This window comes from Myxine glutinosa, chromosome 6, assembly GCF_964187855.1.
Source record: "Myxine glutinosa chromosome 6, kmMyxGlut1.1, whole genome shotgun sequence".
NCBI lineage: Eukaryota > Metazoa > Chordata > Myxini > Myxiniformes > Myxinidae > Myxine > Myxine glutinosa.
The window spans coordinates 66,995,403-67,021,030 of NC_136266.1; the positions used below are offsets into that span (position 1 = coordinate 66,995,403).

Below are 25,628 nucleotides of genomic sequence, written 5' to 3' on the forward strand. Positions count from 1 at the left end.
GGGCTTTTGTAATTTTAGGCAATGGAGCAGTAAATGAACATGTATATCCCAAAGAAGTACGCTTGGAGTAGTAAAGTAAAAAATATCCTGAACAGTATACTTGATATCACCAGGTGCCCAGGATCAGTCAAAATCTTCCTGGCAGGAGAGTGCAAGGACATTTGTTTCCGATTTTTAGAGGCAGCTTTTATCTTTAAAAATAACACACTAGGAGTACTGTACTCGGTTGTTGCAAATGAGCCATCCTCATCCAAATAAGTGTACCTTTGCACGCTCAGTCAGTAATTACCCCATATATGTGAAGCGAAAAGTGGGGTTAAGCAATTGGTTCACATATTTCTGTCTGTCTGTCCTGTCTACAAACGTCGGTTTATGATCGAGGAACAACTTGATTTCAATTGAATGTTATATTTTGACAATGAATCGGAACATTAATCAGGAAACAGATCTGTAGTGTATCAGTACTTCTCTGAATTCATACCAATCGTGCAAGTGCAGAGAGAAGTGAGATTTTTATGCTCTGTCTGCCTGTCTGGTAGTCAAACAAAATTCAAAATCATTCCGACCAGGAAACTTACTGTTTTTAGGAACATCATAAACGACACAAACAATATGAATAAATAACTAATATAACGTGTTAGATAAGGTGGTGTGAAACAGGCTGCATCAACGGTGGTGAACTCTGAAAGAAAAATTTATACGACCTTTAATATCTTTATTTCATTTCAATTTAAGTTGAACACTGTCGAGCACAAATCGCCTTTTTGTCACTTTCAAAAATCTTCCGTTTAGCAGGATTTTGAAAAACATTAATGCCCCGAGGGCAGTTAAGAAAAATAACCTAAGAATCAGTATTCATCCTGTCATGCCCTGAGGGCAGAAAAACTGTTCGAGATTCTTCATTCTGACAAATATGGTGGCACATAGCACTGTGTGGTTACCATCATGCCTGTTATGAGCAAAGGAAATGTAGATCGTGCTCAGAGACGCAAAGCAAGAGTTTGAAAGACTCTTCTCATGTCCTTTTTCTCATGACTATGTGGGTAAGGTGTTCTACGAACTCTCTAGTTCATTTAGAAAAGGCTTTCTTTTCATATAACATTTACTACTGCCAATCATCGACAGGGGAAACAGTGCACTGTTGTGTAAGGAAATAATTTGTGCTTTAACGTGAGTAATATAAGTATTATGATCCCCTGAGTGCTATATCGCCAATATTTTTGGAAAAAGACTTAAATTTGAGCTTTGGCGTTGTCCCACCACCGACTTCGACAAGAGAACTTATTCATTGCTCTGTAATGTGCCCAAAAGGTTCTAAAAACAGCAACGAAGGATTTATTTTGAAGAAACACTATATTGAATTTCCAATGAGGACTTGCCGCCCTAACAACTGGCAAATCAAAGCACATGACTATCAGGTGATAAGAAGAGCCAAATGTAAGAATGAAGTGGACCACTTCATTTGTTTCTTCGTTACCTCTGATCTTGTAATCCAAGAGTCAGTCAACTTGTACATCTAAATGTCATGAATACGATGACCTCTTGTTCGTTCGATGTAGGTCAAACCAATTCCTATCACGGGAGGGTATAGTATACAATCAAAGTCTCCCCCAAGACATGTAACGAGATCAGGTGGAATCCCTGCTAAAGACAAGGTAAGACTATGAAAAAAAAAAAAAAAACTTTTGGGATTCGTTCATAGTGTGTACACGAACAATAGTGACCAATATAGGTATAGAACCCACTCAAAACCATTGTCTTTTAGGAAATGGTTTCCATTTGACCAATGAAACAATCATTCGAATGAGTTTCCTGTAGGAGTAAGATATCAAGCTTGTTCAACCTTGTATCAAACCATTGGATCATGGCACCTTTCTTGGTTCTGCTGTTCATCATTATCCTTCGAGCGAGCTAGTCTCATTACAGGACTCCCCGTCCTACTATTCATGGTCCTTCAAGCCAGATTGCCGAACACCTAGACCTAAATAAATCATGGACAACATGACAATATGGCCGACATCCTGGCTGCCAAAGGTTCCCAAACAGCAGACAACACCAGTGACATTAATCACTTCGACCTTTAACCACTAGTATCGCTCCTGCATTTGTCCTTGTTACCACGACTGTCCCAGCCGGCTTGTTGATGGTCACTGAATTACCAGATCCGGCTCTCAGTACTGGCAATGAATGCCTGGCTCCTCCTTGAACCCAATGGGATAGATGCATTCTTCAACGTTGGACTCTTTTCAGGTTTGGACTTTCAAACACGAGTGGCCCTGCCCTTAACCAAGAGAAGAGAGTGCATCATGTCCACCACCAGATCACACTCATGAGGAAGCCACCGGATATATGCTGCTTCACAATGGAGTCTACACAGCCCGCAGCTCAGATATTATTCAGGTCACAGACGAGAAACATTGCGACAAATGCTTAAAAATGGAATGCGAGACACGAGGTACGAATAGCTGAGGGAGCATCCATGGTGGCAGACTGGTTCTAAACGCGATTACGACACAGAGACCAGACATTGAGGGTGTACAGCGAACCACAAACCAGGGGGTATCCAGAGTGCCAAGAGGGTCCAATGTCACGAGATCTCGAGCAAGAAAAAACAGAGAGACTCGAGCACGCACTCCGCAACCAAAAGAGCGTCCAGCAAGACTCCGTCACACTGACTTCACCGGAATGACTTTCCTGCATTCCACTTGAGCACTATTCGCTTGCTACACCTCTTCCCCTTGTAGCCACAAGCCAATCACCTGCCGTCAACAAGGCTCTAATCTCCAGGCCTCACCAAGCAATGAGAGCACTGCTGCAATCAGCCATCTTGTCTATGCTAGCTGCACCGTACATGTGGAAAACCATAAAAAGGTGACGCTGAAAGGAATACACATTTACGTTGATCATTATGACATCATAGAAATCTGAAATAAAAAGGCACTATAGAGCAGGCTCTATCTTCTCATTTTGCAAAAGGCCTGGGATGTTGGAAACTGATTTTTATGGAAAGGGAATTGAGCAATGAAACTGGAGTGAAAACCGGCTCATTGTAGAAGCCCAATTCAATGACATGCACCGCCAAACTTTCTTGGAAAACAGAAACAACCTAGAATATCACTCGGTAGAGCGCATACCCCCCGCCAGTCTGAACAATTTACGTTTTGTATCTGACTGATATATACCGGATCTGCATCCATACCTGAACCAAAATCGAATCGGTCTGTTCTTGTCACCTACCCAACTCATCTACCAAGTTTTGTCAAAAATCCTTCCACAACGTTTCATATATCGTTTTTGGCCCGATTTCTCAATGGTGAAGAATCACTTAGAACAATGAAAAAAATTCTCATATCCGGAACCAGATCTAGATCTTCACCAAAATCGAATCATTTCATCCTTGTCACACACCCAACCTGCCCACCAAGCTTCGTCCGAAACCGTCCATAACCTTTTGAGATATCCTGTTCACCGACAGACAAACTACAGGTGTGAAAACGTAAACTCCATGCACCTTCGGTGGTGGAGGTAACAATTACTTCATTCATTCATGATGCTGCGTGGACATTCTCAGCCATGACCATTTCACCAACAGCAAAATTAATCGCCTCAACCCACAAGCTGAGCGGAGCAACACAAGAAGCTCTGCCTTTCAACGCAGAACCACGAGAACGAACACAAGTCCGACTGGCCTTGCTCAAACAGCAACCACAGATGGAAATGAAAGAGATCAGGAAAGTTGCCTCCCAAACACAGGAAAAAACAAACATGCAGAAAAAATAGAGAGCAAAGCAAAAAAACATACACCCACAATTGCACTACAAATGCTTAGTCTCCATCTCACTCCTTCTCCCTCCCTCACTCTGTCTCCTCATCTCTCTCACTCTGCTTCCCCATATTTCTCTGTCTCCCCATCTTCCCATCTCTGTCTCCCCCATCTCTGTCTCCACCATCTCTGTCTCCCCCATCACTGTGTCTCCCCATCTCTCTCATTCTCTCTCTGTCTCACCATCTCTCTATCTCACCATCTCTATGTTTCTCCATCTCTCTCTCTTTATTTCCCAATTTCTTTCTCTCTCTGCCTCCCCATCTTTATCTGTCTCCCCATATATCTTTGTCTCCCCATCATCCTGTCTCCCCCATCTCTGTCTCCTCCACTCCTCTGTCTCCTCATCTCTCTGCCTCCCCATCTTTCTCTGCCTCCCCATCTTTCTCTATCTCCCAATCTTCCTCTGTCTCCCCATATTTCTCTGTCTCCCCATATTTCTCTGTCTCCCCATATTTCTCTGTCTCCCCATATTTCTCTGTCTCCCCATATTTCTCTGTCTCCCCATATTTCTCTGTCTCCCTATCTCTCTGTCACCACCATCTCTCTGTCGCCACCATCTCTCTGTCGCCACCATCTCTCTGTCGCCACCATCTCTCCGTCGCCACCATCTCTCCGTCGCCACCATCTCTCTGTCGCCACCATCTCTCCGTCGCCACCATCTCTCTGTCGCCACCATCTCTCTGTCGCCACCATCTCTCTGTCGCCACCATCTCTCTGTCGCCACCATCTCTCTGTCGCCACCATCTCTCTGTTTCTCCCATCTCTCTGTCTCCCCATCTCTCTTTTTGTTTCCCAATATCTTTCTCTCTCTGCCTCCCCATCTTTCTCTGTCTCTGCATATTTCTCTGTCTCTCCCATCTCTCCGTCTCCCCAATCTCTCCATCTCCCCCATCTCTCCGTCTCCCCCATTTCACCATCTCCCCCATTTCACCGTCTCCCCCATCTCTCCATCTCCCCCATCTCTCCGTCTCTCCGTCTCCACCATCTCTCCGTCTCCCCCATCTCTCCATCTCCCCAATCTCTCCGTCTCCCCAATCTCTCCGTCTCCCCAATCTCTCCGTCTACCCCATCTCTCCGTCTCTCCCATCTCTCCGTCTCCCCCATCTCTCCGTCTCCCCAATCTCTCTGTCTCCCCCATTTCACCGTCTCCCCCATTTCACCGTCTCCCCCATCTCTCCGTCTCCCCCATCTCTCCATCCCTCCCATCTCTCCATCTCCCCCATCTCTCCGTCTCCCCCATCTCTCCGTCTCCCCAATCTCTCCGTCTCCCCAATCTCTCCATCTGCCCCATCTCTCCGTCTCCCCAATCTCTCCATCTCCCCAATCTCTCCGTCTCCCCAATCTCTCCGTCTCCCCCATTTCACCGTCTCCCCCATTTCACCGTCTCCCCCATCTCTCCATCTCTCCCATCTCTCCGTCTCCCCCATCTCTCCGTCTCCCCAATCTCTCCGTCTCCCCAATCTCTCCGTCTCCCCCATCTCTCCCATCTATCCGTCTCCTCCATCTCTCTGTCTCCCCCCATCTCTCCGTCTCCCCCATCTCTCCGTCTCCCCCATCTCTCCGTCTCCCCCATTTCTCCGTCTCTCCCATCTCTCCGTCTCCCCCATCTCTCCGTCTCCCCCACCTCTCCGTCTTCCCAATCTCTCCGTCTCCCCCATCTCTCCGTCTCCCCCATTTCACCGTCTCCCCCATTTCACCGTCTCCCCCATCTCTCCATCTCCCCCATCTCTCCGTCTCTCCGTCTCCACCATCTCTCCGTCTCCCCCATCTCTCCATCTCCCCAATCTCTCCGTCTCCCCAATCTCTCCGTCTACCCCATCTCTCCGTCTCTCCCATCTCTCCATCTCCCCCATCTCTCCGTCTCCCCAATCTCTCTGTCTCCCCCATTTCACCGTCTCCCCCATTTCACCGTCTCCCCCATCTCTCCGTCTCCCCCATCTCTCCATCCCTCCCATCTCTCCATCTCCCCCATCTCTCCGTCTCCCCCATCTCTCCGTCTCCCCAATCTCTCCGTCTCCCCAATCTCTCCATCTGCCCCATCTCTCCGTCTCCCCAATCTCTCCATCTCCCCAATCTCTCCGTCTCCCCCATTTCACCGTCTCCCCCATTTCACCGTCTCCCCCATCTCTCCATCTCTCCCATCTCTCCGTCTCCCCCATCTCTCCGTCTCCCCAATCTCTCCGTCTCCCCAATCTCTCCGTCTCCCCCATCTCTCCCATCTATCCGTCTCCTCCATCTCTGTCTTCCCCCATCTCTCTGTCTCCCCCATTTCAACGTCTCCCCCATTTCACCATCTCCCCCATTTCACTGTCTCCCCCATCTCTCCGTCTCCCCCATCTCTCCGTCTCCCCCATCTCTCCGTCTCCCCCCTCTCTCCGTCTCTCCCATCTCTCCGTCTCCCCCATCTCTCCGTCTCCCCAATCTCTCCATCTCCCCAATCTCCCTCCGTCTCCCCCATTTCACCGTCTCCCCCATTTCACCGTCTCCCCCATCTCTCCGTCTCTCCCATCTCTCCATCTGCCCCATCTCTCCGTCTCCCCAATCTCTCCATCTCCCCAATCTCTCCGTCTCCCCCATTTCACCGTCTCCCCCATTTCACCGTCTCCCCCATCTCTCCATCTCTCCCATCTCTCCGTCTCCCCCATCTCTCCGTCTCCCCAATCTCTCCGTCTCCCCAATCTCTCCGTCTCCCCCATCTCTCCCATCTATCCGTCTCCTCCATCTCTCTGTCTTCCCCCATCTCTCTGTCTCCCCCATTTCAACGTCTCCCCCATTTCACCATCTCCCCCATTTCACTGTCTCCCCCATCTCTCCGTCTCCCCCATCTCTCCGTCTCCCCCATCTCTCCGTCTCTCCCCTCTCTCCGTCTCTCCCATCTCTCCGTCTCCCCCATCTCTCCGTCTCCCCCATCTCTCCGTCTTCCCAATCTCTCCGTCTCCCCCATTTCACCGTCTCCCCCATTTCACCGTCTCCCCCATTTCACTGTCTCCCCCATTTCACTGTCTCCCCCATCTCTCTGTCTCCCACATCTCTCCGTCTCCCCCATCTCTCCTTCTCCCCATCTCTCTATCTCACCATCTTCATGTGTCTCCATCTCTTTCATTTTGTCTCCCAATATCTCTCTCTTTCCCAATTTCACAAGGTGAGGGGGTTTGGGGTGGGGTGCAGAGAGGACATGAACGAAGGATTGAGCTACAGTAAATTATGAATGAGAAACAGATTATGGCAGCAAACACCCAGTTTCACAGCAACACACAATCAGATGCACATGCATCAGACAGAGAAAGTCCGAGAGATAGAGACAGACATACCCAGAACCAGATGGGACACTCAGTACTCAAACTCGAATTGGTGACGTTTGGTGAAAATGATTGCAAAATGACTGGATGGTGAAAAAGCAATTGTCGCTTTTAATATTGATTCCTCTTTTTCTCCCCACCTATTCCGAATGGAATCCCAGCAAATCCTGGCAGGCAAGAGCTCTGGAGCAGTTCCTCATGGCCGCAGGAACAACCCACAGATTAAGGTAAATCCTTCAATTCCTAAGTCGGCATCTTTTGGACTCGTCAATTTTGCTTTCATGAAGAAAATCCATCTGTACATGTCGATAAACATGTTTTCCTCCAAATCTCATCTGACACTGAAATTTGCACATTGGGTGGAAGAAATCAACTTCGTTATCGAAACAATTAACCGTAAATGACTTTTGCAAAATGATTTGGTTTATAGGATGTTGAAGAGTGTATCCACAAGCTACAGCTGAAGGCTAACTTTTGAAGTTTATCATGATTTAAGAGTTTGCAAATGGATCTGAAATTTTGTGACATTTTAATGAGCTTTTCTCACTGCCAAAAAGTATAAATAAATAAATAAATAATAGGAATACATCAACTTCGAGTGAATTTCAACTTATTTCTTTGAAAGCACAGAAGTGGGGTTCATACTTACATCGGGCATACCCATGATGGTCGGCTCCAGGTGTTCCATAGAAGTACGTAGTAGGATCCTGTGTATGCTGAGAGACAGCAGAATCGATCAGTTGTTTCTCCCCTGAGCTGTCTGCTCAAGGATTTGTTCTTTTTGTGCATTCCAATCCCATTTGAAATCATTAAAAAGACTAACAGACATTTAACTGTGGGACAGATCATGAACTCCTTGTGGCAAAGCTACGAGTCAAAGTGAGAAAGGTGAAAAAATAAAAATGCTCCAATCAGATATGACCTTGAAAACGTATCTAAACAATATGCAAAAAAATATAAAAAAACGTTTTTTTGTTTTTTTTTAGAAAGAAGTTTAAAGATGAAGAGGTGATAAATATTGCAGACAAAAAAAGAGAGATGAAAGCCATAGACGCATCAAGAGAGGACATTAAGCCGCTAATCCAACAACAAGTTAGAAAGACAGATATTTCGAAAGAGGCCTGCAAAGAGATAGAAAGTGACAACAGAGTGGGTAACATAAGAGATCTTTTTGAAAAGATCAGAGAGATCACAGGAAAGTTTAGGTCTAGGATTGGGGGCCTTAACAGTACAAGAGGAAAAGATCTGACAGAAGAAACACAGGTGAAATAAAGATGAAGGACTCCCTCGAAACTCTATACAAACGAGAGAGCAATAGGATGACAACCTTCGAAGAAAGAATATGAGTAACAACCAATAGTGATGGAATGTAAGATACGCAGAGCTTTAAAAGAACTGGCAAATGGAAAATCACAAAACGCCGACAAAATTCCAGTATACCTCTTTAAGGTAGTTGTGGAGGAGGCGATCAACTTTAACAGCTACCTGTACACAGATCTGGAGCAGGAGTGTATGGCCAAAAAGATGGCCGTAATCAGTGTGCATATCCTTGAAAAAGAAAGAGGATGCAAGGGATGCTCAAATAACCAAACCATTGCCTTGAATTCATTTCCTCGCACGATATTACTAAAGATCATTCAACACAGAATAGAAGACTTCATGAAGTGACAAATGCCCGTTGAGCAAGCAGGTTTCAAAAGAGGAAGAGGGGCGAGAGATCAAGTAGAGAATCTGAGGTGGATCATGGAAAAGCAAGGGAATATCAAAGGAAGGTGTATCTGTTTTATACATTACTCGCGTGGATTGGCTCGCTATGCTCGCCTCACCACGCGTCACTACAGAGGCACGGGCTTGTTTTAACTGAGGACCTGACTGAACTTGAGTTGCTGTGTTGTCATGATGATGTACACCAATCATAATACAAACATTTCTTTTGTACAAATGTATTTGTAATATTCGTGATATTATTTATTTGTAACCTAAAAAGGTCCAAGTGGTGTAAAGCTCTAAATGGTTAAAGGTCCAAGCAGGTCTAATGGGTCTAAATGGTCTTGCTGGTCTTTGGGGTCTTAGGGTCTTTGGGATCTTTTGGGTCTTCAGGGTCTTTTTGGTATTTGAGGTATTGTGGGCCTTCGGGGTATTTTGTGTCTTGGAGTTATTTTGGGTCCTCTGGGTCTTCAAGGGAATTTGGGATATTTTGGGTCTTTAAGGTTATTTTGGGTCTTCAGGGTCATTAGGGGTCTTGGTGGTCTTAAGGGTCTTGGGGAACTTAAAGGGTCTTCAAAGGCTTAAGGGGTCTCAGCAGTCTAAGGATCGAAAGGTATATCCCAACAGAACGTAATTAATTGACGTACGTAATTAATAGACCAGATGCAACCGATGTTCAAACAGTTCATAAGTAATATAATAGACTAGCCGAAACCCGTGGAACATCCACGGAAGGGAGGATGTGGTGTATGGATAGAGTGTACCATTATGGATGGCATAGGGGATTTGCTTGTCCGAGTAAGAGTTAGGAAGAAAGATGAGAATGAAGAGTGCGTATATGAACAACGATCGCCGACACCGGCACAAATGCATGCTCTGGATTGTCCACTCAGTGGACGGCTTGCTTTCGCCTTCGCCTGTCCAATCAGCGGACGGCTTGCTTCGCCTTCGCCCAGCAGACGCCAATACGATGGCGTCGTAAGATGGCGTCGTATCGGCAGTTAATCGGATGCTTTTGGGCCCCAACGTCGGCTAATTCAGATTTTTCGAGTATGGCTGTAGGTGATAAACAAAGAGCGCGGTTCGTAGATCGTAAATCCATTAGTGCCGTGGGCATCGGGTCACTGGGTGCGGCGTGAAAGGGATAACAAAGTCGAGTCTTTACGCTATTATTATATAGATATATCGTCACACGGCTTCAAGGACTGTGTTTTTCGGTTTTATATATTTCATTGTAGTAAAGCTTTCAATTGTGTTGATCATGAATTGATGTGAGTTATGCTGAGAGAACTGGTCGAAACACCTGATTAGAATCCTGTACACTAAACAGGCTACAGTAAGAACAGAGCATGGAGAGGCAGAACAGAGCATGGAGAGGCAGAACAGAGCATGGAGAGGCAGAACAGAGCATGGAGAGGCAGAACAGAGTATGGTTTGTAATTGGAAAAGGGGTCAGACAGGGATGCAATATCTCCCCTTACTTGTTCAATCAACATCATGAGTACATCATGAGGAAATCAAAGTCGGATGACATAGCGGGGGGTTTTTTTTTTTTTTTGTATACAAGTCGAGGCTCGTGAAAGAGCTAACATTTATCAAACAAACAAATCAAACAAACAAGCAAACAAAGTATATAAAAAGGGGAGCGGTCGACAAGATGGGGAGAGAAGGGGAGGAAGCACACAAACACAACATTTGAGAGCAGGGACATCGGGAGATGTGTGGGAGGGAGAGGGCCTGGGGGGAGGCAGGATAGGTATAAAACGCAAGGACACCAAGGACTTCCAGGAAAGAAGACAAAAGTCACCTCAAAAAAGTGGATTTGGGGTGAAATTAGCGGGGGTAGAAAAGATCAAGGTTTTGGATTGGGGAAGATAAGAGATGGTGGTGAACAGCCGTTTTAAAGACCTGGAGGGAGGAGTGGGATTGAAGAGAGTGAGGGAGTTTGTTCCAGAGGCGGGAGAAAAGAGGAATGAAGGAGTGAAGGTGAGCGGAGAGTCTTGATTTTGGCAGTTTAACCATAAGAGGGTGGCTGGCAGATCTTGTGCGACCTGTAGGAATATTTGGGGGACAGAGCCCAGAGAGAGCTGGGGGAGCAAGGCCGGAGAGGAGTCGGTAGAAGACGGAAAGACCACCAACCTGCCTGCGGTGAGTGAGTGAAAGGCCCTCGGAGTTAGCTTCATCGCAGGAGTTGCCAATGATTCTGAACGCTTTGGTTTCAACAGCGTGAAGACGAGCTAGGTGTGAGGCAGGAGCACCAGGGTCAGGATTGGAGGAAGATGTATCGACAATCGAAGGTATGCTGATGATACCACTCAGTTGGCATAAAGTAAAGAAGACGTAATTAAACTTCTGCCAACAGTGAAGAAGGAAAGTGAAAAGTTGGTTTTATTTAAATCTAAAAAAGACTAAAATCTTGTCAATTTAGCAGATCAGATCAACATGTTCACATTGTGGGAGACGAACATGTGGAAATAGTGGAAAGTTTCATCTTCCTAGGTTCGAAGATTGAAGTGAGTGGAGAATGTGGAGGAGAATATAGATGGTTAAAGTTGGGAGAACAGCAATGTTAGAATTGACAAAGATCTGGAAAGATAAAGATGTAACAATACAAACCAAGAGGAGGCTTACTTTTTTTTTTCTTTTTTTTTTGTATACAAGATCGAGGTTCGTGTAAGAGCCAACATTGATCACAAAAAGGGAAACTGACACATAAAACATATGATAAAGGGAGCGGGAGATAAGATGGGGAGAGAGAGGGAAGCACACAAGCACAACATTTAAGAGCATGGACATCGGGAGATCTGTGGGAGGGAGAGGGCTTGGGGAGTGAGGGCATGGGAAGGGGGGTGGGGGGAGTGGGAGAGGTAAAAAAACAAACCACATGGACACAGCTAGGACTTCCAGGAAATAATTCGGTATTTCAAAAAAGTAGGTGTGAGGCAGGAGCACCAGCCCAGAGGGGAGAGCAGTATTCCATTGAGCTGTGGATGAAAGCCTTGTATGTGGTAAGGAGCTTAGAGGTTCAAGCTGATTGATGATCTGGTATTCCCATTTGCAATATACGGATGTGAGCCATGGACAGTGAAAAAGAAAGAAAGGAAGATTGAGAGTTTATAAATATTGTGTTCGATACTAATGTTAAAAATGCCATGAACTGCAAGAAGAACAAACAAAAATCAGTGCTTGAAGATATTAGATCGCCAATATTGAAGATATTCAACGAGGTCCAATAACCTCGTCCTCCTCCTCCTTCTCCTTCTTGCCCCTTGCATCACTTGGAGGAATTACTCCGCAAAGGCCGAATATAAAGTGTTGCACCAGAAGCCGAGCTGTTTTGAAAGCCACGAAAACTTTTGGCACGACCTTGCAAAAGCCCACGGGATGTTCCTAATGAAGCAAGATCTTTATACTTTTACCTTGCACCAAATAGATACGCATGTAATGTCACTCAGGGATTCTGCTTCAAGAGCATGTAAAGCAATACTTTTCATTTTCCAACAGTTCAACATATTTCAGCAGCTCAGGAAAGACAAAGGGACTTTCCCCCCGTGTAAGCAATGGCCCATTGAAGGAGGGGGTTAATTGAAACTGGATCGGTAATTACGATGACGACTGCCCTGAAGGGCATGCAAGTTGTCCTTTCCAAGTTGAATTCCAAGTTGTCCTTTCTCCATGTGTTAAAAGAGCAGAAAAAATTGGCCTGCCTGCAATTTTGTAATGAGTGCGGATTATTAGAGCGCGTGTTATGAAATGCTCGTGCCTGTGGTTTCAAGCCCCTTCAGCCGCCCCCAATTATTTTTTTTTTTAAAGGGCTGATTGGTGGTTACAGGTGGACATGTGATGATGATTCTTCAAAATAATTTTCACTAGTTGGTGGTTATAGGTGGACATGTGATGATGATTCTTCAAAATAATTTTCACTAGTTGGTGGTTATAGGTGGACATGTGATGATGATTCTTCAAAATAATTTTCACTAGTTGGTGGTTATAGGTGGACATGTGATGATGATTCTTCAAAATAATTTTCACTAGTTGGTGGTTATAGGTGGACATGTGATGATGATTCTTCAAAATAATTTTCACTAGTTGGTGGTTATAGGTGGACATGTGATGATGATTCTTCAAAATAATTTTCACGAATTGGTGGTTATAGGTGGACATGTGATGATGATTCTTCAAAATAATTTTCACTAGTTGGTGGTTATAGGTGGACATGTGATGGTGATTCTTCAAAATAATTTTCACTAGTTGGTGGTTATAGGTGGACATGTGATGATGATTCTTCAAAATAATTTTCACTAGTTGGTGGTTATAGGTGGACATGTGATGATGATTCTTCAAAATAATTTTCACTAATTGGTGGTTATAGGTGGACATGTGATGATGATTCTTCAAAATAATTTTCACTAGTTGGTGGTTATAGGTGGACATGTGATGATACAACAACAACAACATGCATTTTAAGGCCATGTTCCCTGCTAGAGCGGGGGTTAGCCTTGCGGTCCCCATGACAATCTTCTCCATTTTGCCCTATTTTCTGCATCTCTCCTTGTTAACCCCCTTGCCCGCATTTCTTCTTCCACCATCTTTAGCCAAGTCTTTCTCGGTCTTCCCCGTCCTCTACTTCCTTCTACATTAACTTCCATCACTCTTCTCAACCAGTCACTTTCATCCTTCCTCAATACATGACCAAACCATCTCAACCTGTTCCTCTTCACAGCATCAATCACAGGCAATATTCCCATCATCTTTCGCAATTCATCATTTGTCTTCCTCTCTCTCAACGATACTCCGCACATCCATCGAACCATTCGCATTTCCACCCTTTCCAGCCTTCGTTGCTGCTCTACGTTCATTACCCATGTCTCGCTCCCATAAATCATAACACTTCTCACACATGCAGCATACACCTTTCCCTTCAGCTTCAGCGACACTCTCCTCCTCATCAGCACGCCACTCAGTTCCCGAAACTTCTTCCATGCACATCTCACTCGAGCAACCGTTGCCGAGTCTGATCCACCTTCTCCATTCAGCATGTCTCCGAGGTAGCAAAATGTTTTCACACCTTCCAGCTTCACGCCGTCTCCAAGATCCAACTCAACATTTCCTCCATCTGCAGCTCCCTCTGTGCACACCTTACATTTGAATGTAGCTGCCACACTGGTTAATGACCCTCTCAGACCACTACATTTTTGATGAACCCACTCAGCACACATTGTACATTGAATGGAGTTCACTCTGACACCCTTCCTGCACACAGCACACGGCCACTTCCCAGTTCTTTCCACCTCACCACATGCTTTACCACTTGCCATCACCTTTGTCTTTCCGATATTCACCTTCAGACCTTTTGTCTCCATACATTCCTTTCAGTTGTTCATCTTTTCCTTCAGTCCATCCATACTTTCTGCAATCAACACCAGATCATCTGCATACAACAACTCCCACGGTAAACCCTCCTTTACGGTCTGAGCCAGCACCTCCATCACAGCTACAAATAGTAGTGGACTTAGTACCGACCCCTGATGCACTCCCACCTTCACCTCAAACTCACCACTGTTCCCGTCCTTCGTCCTTACAGCTGTGCGTGCTCTTTTGTACATTGCCATCACTACTCTGATCAACCATTCCTCCACTCCTAACTTCTTCAATGCCCATGTCAATACTTTGCGTGGAACCCTATCGAATGCTTTCTCCAGATCAACAAACCCAAAAAACAACTTCTTCCTCTTATCCATGTACTTCTCCTGCAACTGCCTCACAATGAAAAGCGCATCTGTCGTTCCTCTTCCTGGCATAAATCCAAACTGCATTTCGTCGATCTTCACTTTCTTCCTTATCCTCCTCTCCAACACCCTTTCCAATACCTTCATTCCATGCTCCAATAACTTTATCGCTCGGTACGAGCCACACTCCAGAGGGTCACCTTTCCCCTTGTATAGAGGGACGAGGGTACTCAGTTCCCAAACCACTGGAATGCGGCCTTCTTTCACCACCAGATTACAGATCTCTGTCATTCTCTTCACACCCCAACTTCCTGCTGCCTTCAACATATCTCCCACAACTCCCGTCCGCCCTCCTGCTTTTCCACTCTTCATTGCTTTTATCACTTCCTCAACTTCCTTCTCAGTTATCTTCTCTGCCGGTCCTAAAACTGGGTTACTCTCTATGTTGCCATCCCATTCATTCTCTGTATTCAACAGCATTTCCATATATCTTTTCCATCTTCCTTTAATTCCATCTGGGTCGACAACGATTTGTCCCACTTCATCCTTCAAGCAACTCACCCCCATCACCCCCATCATCACAACTCACCCATGTGATGATGATTCTTCAAAATAATTTTCACTAGTTGGTGGTTATAAGTGGACATGTGATGATGATTCTTCAAAATAATTTTCACTAGTTGGTGGTTATAGGTGGACATGTGATGATGATTCTTCAAAATAATTTTCACTAGTTGGTGGTTATAAGTGGACATGTGATGATGATTCTTCAAAATAATTTTCACTAGTTGGTGGTTATAGGTGGACATGTGATGATGATTCTTCAAAATAATTTTCACTAGTTGGTCGTTACAGGTGGACATGTGATGATGATTCTTCAAAATAATTTTCACTAATTGGTGGTTATAGGTGGACATGTGATGATGATTCTTCAAAATAATTTTCACTAGTTGGTGGTTATAGGTGGACATGTGATGATGATTCTTCAAAATAATTTTCACTAGTTGGTGGTTATAGGTGGACATGTGATGATGATTCTTCAAAATAATTTTCACTAGTTGGTGGTTATAGGTGGACATGTGATGATGATTCTTCAAAATAATTTTCACTAGTTGGTCGTTACAGGTGGACATGTGATGATGATTCTTCAAAATAATTTTCACTAATTGGTGGTTATAGGTGGACATGTGATGATGATTCTTCAAAATAATTTTCACTAGTTGGTCGTTACAGGTGGACATGTGATGATGATTCTTCAAAATAATTTTCACTAGTTGGTCGTTACAGGTGGACATGTGATGATGATTCTTCAAAATAATTTTCACTAATTGGTGGTTATAGGTGGACATGTGATGATGATTCTTCAAAATAATTTTCACTAGTTGGTCGTTACAAGTGGACATGTGATGATGATTCTTCAAAATAATTTTCACTAGTTGGTCGTTACAGGTGGACATGTGATGATGATTCTTCAAAATAATTTTCACTAATTGGTGGTTATAGGTGGACATGTGATGATGATTCTTCAAAATAATTTTCACCAGTTGGTGGTTATAGGTGGACATGTGATGATGATTCTTCAAAATAATTTTCACTAGTTGGTGGTTATAGGTGGACATGTGATGATGATTCTTCAAAATAATTTTCACTAATTGGTGGTTATAGGTGGACATGTGATGATGATTCTTCAAAATAATTTTCACTAATTGGTGGTTATAGGTGGACATGTGATGATGATTCTTCAAAATAATTTTCACTAGTTGGTGGTTATAGGTGGACATGTGATGATGATTATTCAAAATAATTTTCACTAATTGGTGGTTATAGGTGGACATGTGATGATGATTCTTCAAAATAATTTTCACTAGTTGGTGGTTATAAGTGGACATGTGATGATGATTCTTCAAAATAATTTTCACTAGTTGGTGGTTATAGGTGGACATGTGATGATGATTCTTCAAAATAATTTTCACTAGTTGGTGGTTATAGGTGGACATGTGATGATGATTCTTCAAAATAATTTTCACTAATTGGTGGTTATAGGTGGACATGTGATGATGATTCTTCAAAATAATTTTCACTAGTTGGTGGTTATAGGTGGACATGTGATGATGATTCTTCAATATAATTTTCACTAGTTGGTGGTTATAGGTGGACATGTGATGATGATTCTTCAAAATAATTTTCACTAGTTGGTGGTTATAAGTGGACATGTGATGATGATTCTTCAAAATAATTTTCACTAGTTGGTGGTTATAGGTGAACATGTGATGATGATTCTTCAAAATAATTTTCACTAGTTGGTGGTTATAGGTGGACATGTGATGATGATTCTTCAAAATAATTTTCACTAGTTGGTGGTTATAGGTGGACATGTGATGATGATTCTTCAAAATAATTTTCACTAGTTGGTGGTTATAGGTGGACATGTGATGATGATTCTTCAAAATAATTTTCACTAGTTGGTGGTTATAGGTGGACATGTGATGATGATTCTTCAAAATAATTTTCACTAGTTGGTGGTTATAAGTGGACATGTGATGATGATTCTTCAAAATAATTTTCACTAGTTGGTCGTTACAGGTGGACATGTGATGATGATTCTTCAAAATAATTTTCACTAATTGGTGGTTATAGGTGGACATGTGATGATGATTCTTCAAAATAATTTTCACTAGTTGGTGGTTATAGGTGGACATGTGATGATGATTCTTCAAAATAATTTTCACTAGTTGGTGGTTATAGGTGGACATGTGATGATGATTCTTCAAAATAATTTTCACTAGTTGGTGGTTATAGGTGGACATGTGATGATGATTCTTCAAAATAATTTTCACTAGTTGGTGGTTATAGGTGGACATGTGATGATGATTCTTCAAAATAATTTTCACTAGTTGGTGGTTATAGGTGGACATGTGATGATGATTCTTCAAAATAATTTTCACTAGTTGGTGGTTATAAGTGGACATGTGATGATGATTCTTCAAAATAATTTTCACTAGTTGGTCGTTACAGGTGGACATGTGATGATGATTCTTCAAAATAATTTTCACTAGTTGGTGGTTATAGGTGGACATGTGATGATGATTCTTCAAAATAATTTTCACTAGTTGGTGGTTATAAGTGGACATGTGATGATGATTCTTCAAAATAATTTTCACTAATTGGTGGTTATAGGTGGACATGTGATGATGATTCTTCAAAATAATTTTCACTAGTTGGTGGTTATAGGTGGACATGTGATGATGATTCTTCAAAATAATTTTCACTTTTTACCTGCACTGGGTCTCCAAGCTGAAACTTCTTCAATGTCTTGCGGACCGTGGTTGATGTCCAGCTTTGTGATCATCCGATGTTTTTTTGCAAGATCTTTATGAAAACAAAGAAGCCTGAGAAGGACATGTGCACTCTTGTTTCATGGTCTTAGCTTCAATCCATTAGTTTTGTGGTCCCAAAAATCCCTTTCCTTTTGGGATTCGCAAGGATAGATCTTGAGCATACAGTAATCTTTAAATTCTGACAAACTTGACACTTGCGCACAGCAAGTCTCTCGTGTATGACAACCTGGTGTATCCTTCACAACCTCTCAAGCTCTCGAGGCCACCATGATAGCATTACCGCAATCTGAAGTTTCTCATCTTTTCCTGTCATTCATTTGACGACATTGATGGTTGAAGCTGGAATTCTGAAACTGAAGGAATCTGTCGTAAAAACTGCTCTCGAGCAAGGCAATTTATCCATCTCAGCACGTTTTATGATCAACAGTGTGGCACTTCTGTCTCGATGGTGTCATGGGGTTATACACAAATGCATATATTCCCTCGAAACTCTGCAGCCATCCTCTTCAAAATGAATTCCAATTGCTAGTTAATAGTTGTGAATCAAGTTTGACTGGTCAGGATTTGTGACAAGGCACGTCTGGCATATCAAAAAAGATTATGACAGTGTGAAAAGAACAGGTTGACAGTGCTATCTGTGGATGACAGAAGAAATGGCCTTAACCACAGCCCATGGCGCTCTCGTGTGCATTTTGCCACTGGTATGCCAAAAGGTGAGTGTTTCGAGGGAGAGAAAAAAAGAAGGAATTCCACAGGTAAAGGCCGGATGTCATGTTTTCACTGGCAGTTCTGCACAAAACTCCAAAGCTCCATGTAGAATCGGGATTTAATTTGAAGGATGCAGCTGGTAGTTGGAGGACATCATTTGTGAAAATAGTGCAACCAACCCTTGTTTGATAATGGAAAATGAGACAATAGCAGAGTTGAGCGTGTTAGAAGGGCCTGAGCTGAATTTGTTCCTCATCTGGTGCCGGCCACGTTCGGGAGGGGGGAGGGGGATGGGAGGGGGAGAGAGGAGAGGGAGGAAGCCAGGGTGGGGGTGGGAGTTGACTGATATAGTGATATATTGTCAGCCATATCAAGGATGGCTGATTTGTAGTCGCCCATGTCGAGGAGTAGTGGGGGGCTTATCTGGAGTCATGCAGGTCGGTGCACTTGGGGCATCATTTGTTGTTGGGTGCCCGGGGCAGAGATGGGGCTCATCAGGTGCCCGGTGTGGAGTCGGGGCCCGTCGGGTTCCCGGTGCAGTGTCGGGGGGCTTATGCGGAGTCATAGCCCGTTGGGAGACCGGTGCGGAGTCATAACTTGTCAGAGGCCCCGCACAGAGTCGGGGTCCGTAGGGTGCCCTGTGTGGAGTCGGGGCCAACCGGGTGCTGAGTGGGGAGTCAGGGACAATCGGGTGTGCAGTGCAGAGTCATGGCCCCTTGGGTGGCTGGTGCGGAGTCGGAGCCCGTCGGGTGCCTGGTGTGGAGTCAGAAATATACACTACATGGCCAAGTCAGAAATGTACAGCGGGGTGCCACATGGTATCGAAGGCATGAGATATGTCAGGGGAGACGGCTCTGAAATTCCTGTTTGGCGTTGAGGACCTACATCCATGGTTGAGACAGCAGAAGCAGCATGTCCAGAGTAGAATGACCTGGTCTGAAACCGAAAAGCCATTAAAGCCAGGAGGTGCTTTGTTCTATATATATCTATATACACACTGGAAACTGCAGTGAAAATGATGGTTCTTTTGCAGATCTTTGGTGTTTCGTGTGCGCTTTCTAACACACTGGCAGTCGATTTTGACACTAAAGTCTGTGAAAAATATTCTTGTCTTGGCGCAAAGACAGTAATTCGATGAGCATACAAGATAACCCATGTGTCATGACTCATGATCAATGAGCGTGGGCCTTCAAGGTGACTGAGAGGGACACGTTATATATAGATATATATGCAACTTACGTCGTCGTAATCCGTCGTCATCGTCAGATTTCACACCGGCACGAGTCTTTTACATAATGTTTTGACAGTTTTTATCATCTGTGAGGATTTTCTTTTTGATTAAAAACAAGTTTGGCCTGCAAATGACGACACGGAACGTTATTTTTTACTCTGACAACGACTGTATAATGGTGCTCAGATTTCCCCTGGTGGTGGTGGTAGACACATGATAATTGTATATGATTAATGGAGGCATTTTGACCGCTCTGTGGCTATAAAATGGCCAGGCCCGTGTGAGGCCTAGGTGTACATTGTTCTTTTTGGAGGTAAATTGGTGCCTTAAACACTTCTTTTTCACACCTTCGGTAAGACGGAAATGCCAACTCCATTTGACTGGCACTCGGTCTGTCTGAGACGCAGATATTCGGGGGTTTAAATGTACTGCTGACTTTTTGTCTTTGACAAAATGCCAAGCAATCAAACACCCCGTTATTTCCTGCCATAGTGCCGGTTAAACAACCTTTTCACAGCTTTTCCCTCTGAAGGAAACTGTACTTCGCGCGAGTCATGATATAATTACAGTGGGAGTGCGATTTCGGTACAATCTCCTCCAAAACAGCTTCGCTCGCGATATTCTCTTCTTAAGATCAACCAATCCTTATACGTGGGCCTACCTGTTTGTAATTGTGGACTTGGAATACGCCATGTTGTCTTCCACGTTAGGCAAGCGATTGTGCTTTGATTACCCGACTGTACCGCTCATACGTGGAACATGCCTTAAACATGTACTTTTTATTTTCATGTTCATCTGAGGCTCGTCGTGCGACTCACTCCTAAGTCGCAAGGCAAACCCTATGGACTAATGCACAGAGTTTATGTGATTGATTCTGGGTTTCGGGCATCTCGAGCGGCCACCTAAGATGAATGCTCATCGAGTGTGCTCATCGTGCTCATCGAGTCATCGTGACATCGTGCTCGAGACATCGTGCTCGTGACATCGTGCTCGAGACATCGTGCTCGTGACATCGTGCTCGAGACATCGTGCTCGAGACATCGTGCTCGAGACATCGTGCATCGTGCTCGAGACATCGTGCTCGTGACATCGTGCTCGAGACATCGTGCTCGTGACATCGTGCTCGAGACATCGTGCTCGTGACATCGTGCTCGAGACATCGTGCTCGAGACATCGTGCTCGAGACATCGTGCATCGTGCTCGAGACATCGTGCTCGAGACATCGTGCATCGTGCTCGAGACATCGTGCTCGAGACATCGAGACATCGTGCTCATCGAGTCACTCCTGAGGCTCATCGTGCGACTCACTCCTAATGCACAGAGTTTATGTGATTGATTCTGGGTTTCGGGCATCTCGAGCGGCCACCTAAGATGAATGCCACACCAGTTGATTTCCCTTTGTTTATGAGAGTCTTGGATTTCTGTACACCTTCCCACCCCACCTCCTTCCTCCTCCTGCCTACTCTCCACAACAGGTATTGGTCTTTTCATGAATGAAGGGATTTGGACATACATCAATGGTATTGCAGTGACATTAATCAGGGATATTTATATTAATATGTTACCTGGGATTACTATATTACCATTAAATAATAATGGTGTGGCACATTAAATATTTATTAATTATTACCATTTATTATATTTATTATATTATATTATAATTATTATATTTATTATATTACCACTTATTACCATTATTACCATTTATATTATTACAAGTGGGGTCACCCGTGGGAATCCCACGGGCATGGACGTGTGTGATATTTCGACATATTGAGTTAGATGCTGCACCTGCACATTCAGTTTCACAAAATGGTTACTGGCAATTTATCAGATGCACAAATGATGTCATTTACACAATGTATTTACTTCTGATAACATGTGAATGCATGTACGTGCACAGCCACACACACACACACACACACACACACACACACACACACACACACACACACACACACACACACACACACACACACACACACACATATACACACACATACATATACACACACACACACACACACACACACACACACACACGCACACACACACATATATATATACACACACACACACACACACACACACATATACACACACATACATATACACACACACACACACACACACACACACACACACGCACACACACACATATATATATACACACACACACACACACACACACCTCTCCAACCCCTCGCTCCTCTCCAACCCCTCGCTCTTCACCAACGCCTAGCTCCTCTCCAACCCCTTGCCCCTCTCCAACCGCTCTCTCCTCTCCAACTCCTCGCTCCTCTCCAACCCCTCGCTCCTCACCAACCCCTCGCTCCTCTCCAACCCCTCGCGCCTCTCCAACCCCTCGCTCCTCACCAACCCCTCGCTCCTCTCCAACCCCTCACTCCTCTCCAACCCCTCGCACCTCTCCAACCCCTCGTGCCTCTCCAACCCCTCACTCCTCTCCAACCCCTCGCTCTTCACCAATGCCTAGCTCCTCTCCAACCCCTTGCCCCTCTCCAACCGCTCGCTCCTCTCCAACCCCTCGCTCCTCTCCAACCCCTCGCTCCTCACCAACCCCTCGCCCCTCTCCAACCCGGAGCTCCTCTCCAACCCCTCGCTCCTCTCCAACCCCTCGCTCCTCTCCAACCCCTCGCTCCTCTCCAACCCCTCGCTCCTCTCCAACCACTAGCTCCTCTCCAACCCCTCGCTCCTCTCCAACCCCTCGCTCCTCTCCAACCCCTAGCTCCTCTCCAACCCCTCGCGCCTCTCCAACCCCTCACGCCTCTCCAACCCCTCACTCCTCTCCAACTCCTCACTCCTCTCCAACCCCTCGTGCCTCTCCAACCCCTCGCTCCTCTCCAACCCCTCACTCCTCTCCAACCCCCGCTCCTATCCAACCCCTAGCTCCTCTCCAAACCCTCGCTCCTCTCCAACCCCTAGCTCCTCTCCAATCCCTCGCTGGAATGAATGCCAGTTTAAATAGGATTACCTTTACTTCTGTATAATAATGATGAATGAAATAATAACGAAGAAATATCTGTCGACAATTTCCCGTCTGTGGCGATACGTGAACGAAGCTATGCTCCTCTCTCCACATTATTGTGACGACGTATAAATTAAATATTTAATCGTGACGATTGTCATCAAATGGAAAAGTCCGCCACGAATTTTTTTATATATCTCGCCATTTTCCCATCTGTTATTTTAGGCGATGTATGGCTGATCGTGCCGCGATTTTTAAAAACATATCTCGGCAATTTCCCGTGTGTGCGTGAATGTTCTCAATTATTTCTGACAACGAGTCTAAAACCATCGATAAAAATTAAATCAGATGGTGAATTCGAGATAAAATCGTGAGGGTGACCCAATGAATGGGCTTTATTTTACAGGCCTTTGAGAAATCATTTCGTTCTATAAACGGAAACTTTCATGGGATTCTCTTTCCGGTTTTTTTCAACCGAGTCTAAAACTATGTTAGCGACTGTTAAAAATGAAATGATATATCGAATTTGAGTTGAAATAAACCTGTGTGAGAGAGAAAGACAGCATGGGCCTAACTAAACAGGCCTCAAAGCTATTCGAGTTAATAAAATGGTGGATATTTGTTTACATGAAGCCTCTCCAAGAATGGGTGGAGCTACTTTGTAAACGGAGTAAGGCACACCCCCGGACAGACAGACAGACAGACAGACAGACAGACAGAATCACCTTCACCTATTATAATATAGATATAAATATTTAATACTTATTACCATTTATTATGTTTATTATATTATATTATAATTATTATATTTATTATATTACCACTTATTACCATTTATATTATTACATAAATATTTATGACTTATTACCATTTATTATATTATATTATAATTATTATATTTATTATATTACCACTTATTACCATTATTACCATTTATATTATTATATAAATATTTATTACCATTAAATAATAAGTAATATATTACCATTAAATATATTACCTGGGAGCTGGATACTGAACCTGATCCAGTTATTACCTTGAGTATGCGAAGCGAAAAGCAGGGTTAAGCAATTGGTTCACTTCTGTCTGTCTGTCCTGCTTAAAAACCTTGGTTTATGACCGAGGAACAACTTATTTTAATCGAATGTTATATTTTGAACACCAATCGAAACATGAATCGGAAAACAAACCGGAAGTTTAGCCGTATTTTGGCATTGGCTTAGTTTAGCCGTTTAGCCGTACTAGTGACAGACGTACGGCTGTAGTTTAGCCGTACGTACGTCACTACTTTGGCTTTGAATTCGTCCCGATTGCGCATGCGAGATAATTTTCAGACAGTAAATGACAACTGAAAATCAATCCAAACTTGCTGTTTTTAAGGACGTCATGAAGGCCAAATACAACAGGCACTGAGAACTAATTTCATGTGATAAATAAGGTGGTGTATAAGACGCTGCGGTAAATTTCCAGAATTTCTTTTTCTATGACCTTTAAAATCTTTATTTTATTTCAATTTAACTCGATGCTTGATCACAAATCGTGTTCTTGGCACTTTTCAAAAAACCCGTTTAGCAGTACTTTAACAAAATTTTACAGGATTTTACATCGTAATGACCAATCAAATTTGCCGCTCGGAAACCCGCCCATGTCCTTCTTTCTCAAGACAGCGCGGGTAAGCCAAGGTGTTCAATGAACTCTCCAGTTATCTTTTGAGCATCAGTCTATTAGCGTGACAATGGTAGCTCAACGCTCGTGCATCTGACTGTTGTTGCTGGCAGCACACAGCACGTTACGATGACAGATATATCAGCAGAAGGTTGTACTTTCTCAGTTAATGAGAAGCATTTGTTTAATTGGCCAATGATAACCATTCTTGTTAATCCGTCCAAATATAAGTGTTTAGTGGCTTTTAAGGCCAGCTCCGTAGCCTGCCTTTTTTAATATAAAAAAAAAGGTAAGAAATCAAATATTTAAACAGCCTTGGACGTGCACCTTGACCCCACGGCCAAGGCACACCGTCTATCAAGACTGTCCCATTAGCATACACATGCACTTCAACCCCAAGGCTGAAGCACATGGTCATTCAAACACATTCATTCAAACATTCAAATATAAGTGTTTAGTGGGTTTGCTAGGTCTGGCATTCTCGCACCTTGATCATCACCATGAGACTTGGCATGGCCTTTGTGATTGGCTGGTATTCTGTGAATGGGTTTTCCAAACTCGTGGAGCTCCAAGCACAAGAGCACCTCCATTTTATGTTGTATTTGATGTTGTACTCGCACATTACCCGTAAGGTGATTGCGTCACTCCCCCTACAGTGATTGTGTCGACCACCTCGCACACATGCCCGGCTCCTTTTATGGTATGGACGATTATTGCATGTCGATCTGTGAGTCTCATTGAGGATGTAAAATGAAGTGAAAGACGTGGAAAAAGTCGTATAGGGGGGAGGGGGGCGGGGGGGGGAGGTAATTCATTGGTGAAGCACCAGCGTAGTCATCTTCAGAGCCTTCCAATCACCCCTTTTAGGATGAGCACTCCTGAAATAATGAAGATGACTTGAGCAAAAAATCTTCACCTTGTTGCAGAATATCTCTGTATGGAACAATAATCTGAAACTATACTATACTCAAAACTGTAGTCTGAGGTTTCTGGACTTCAGACCAGACCCTGGTGGGTTAAACCGGTTTTATGAGTGCTCAACCGTCCCGCTTCCCTCAGAGCATATTTCTGGTTTGGGCAGTCATTATATTTGTCTGAAGGCCTTTGAGCTTCTGCATAGCCAGATGACATAGCTTGCT

General features: G+C 44.1%; 1 protein-coding gene across 1 annotated transcript in view; it reads left to right on the forward strand.

The window, feature by feature from the left end:
- LOC144892724 (uncharacterized) overlaps positions 1-25,628 on the forward strand; it is a 385,900-nt gene that overhangs the window by 220,488 nt on the left and 139,784 nt on the right. Inside the window, exon 2 of the mRNA XM_078781044.1 lies at positions 7,287-7,352. Coding sequence (XP_078637170.1) covers positions 7,287-7,352 — 66 coding nt within the window. The remainder of the gene's footprint in view (positions 1-7,286; positions 7,353-25,628) is intronic.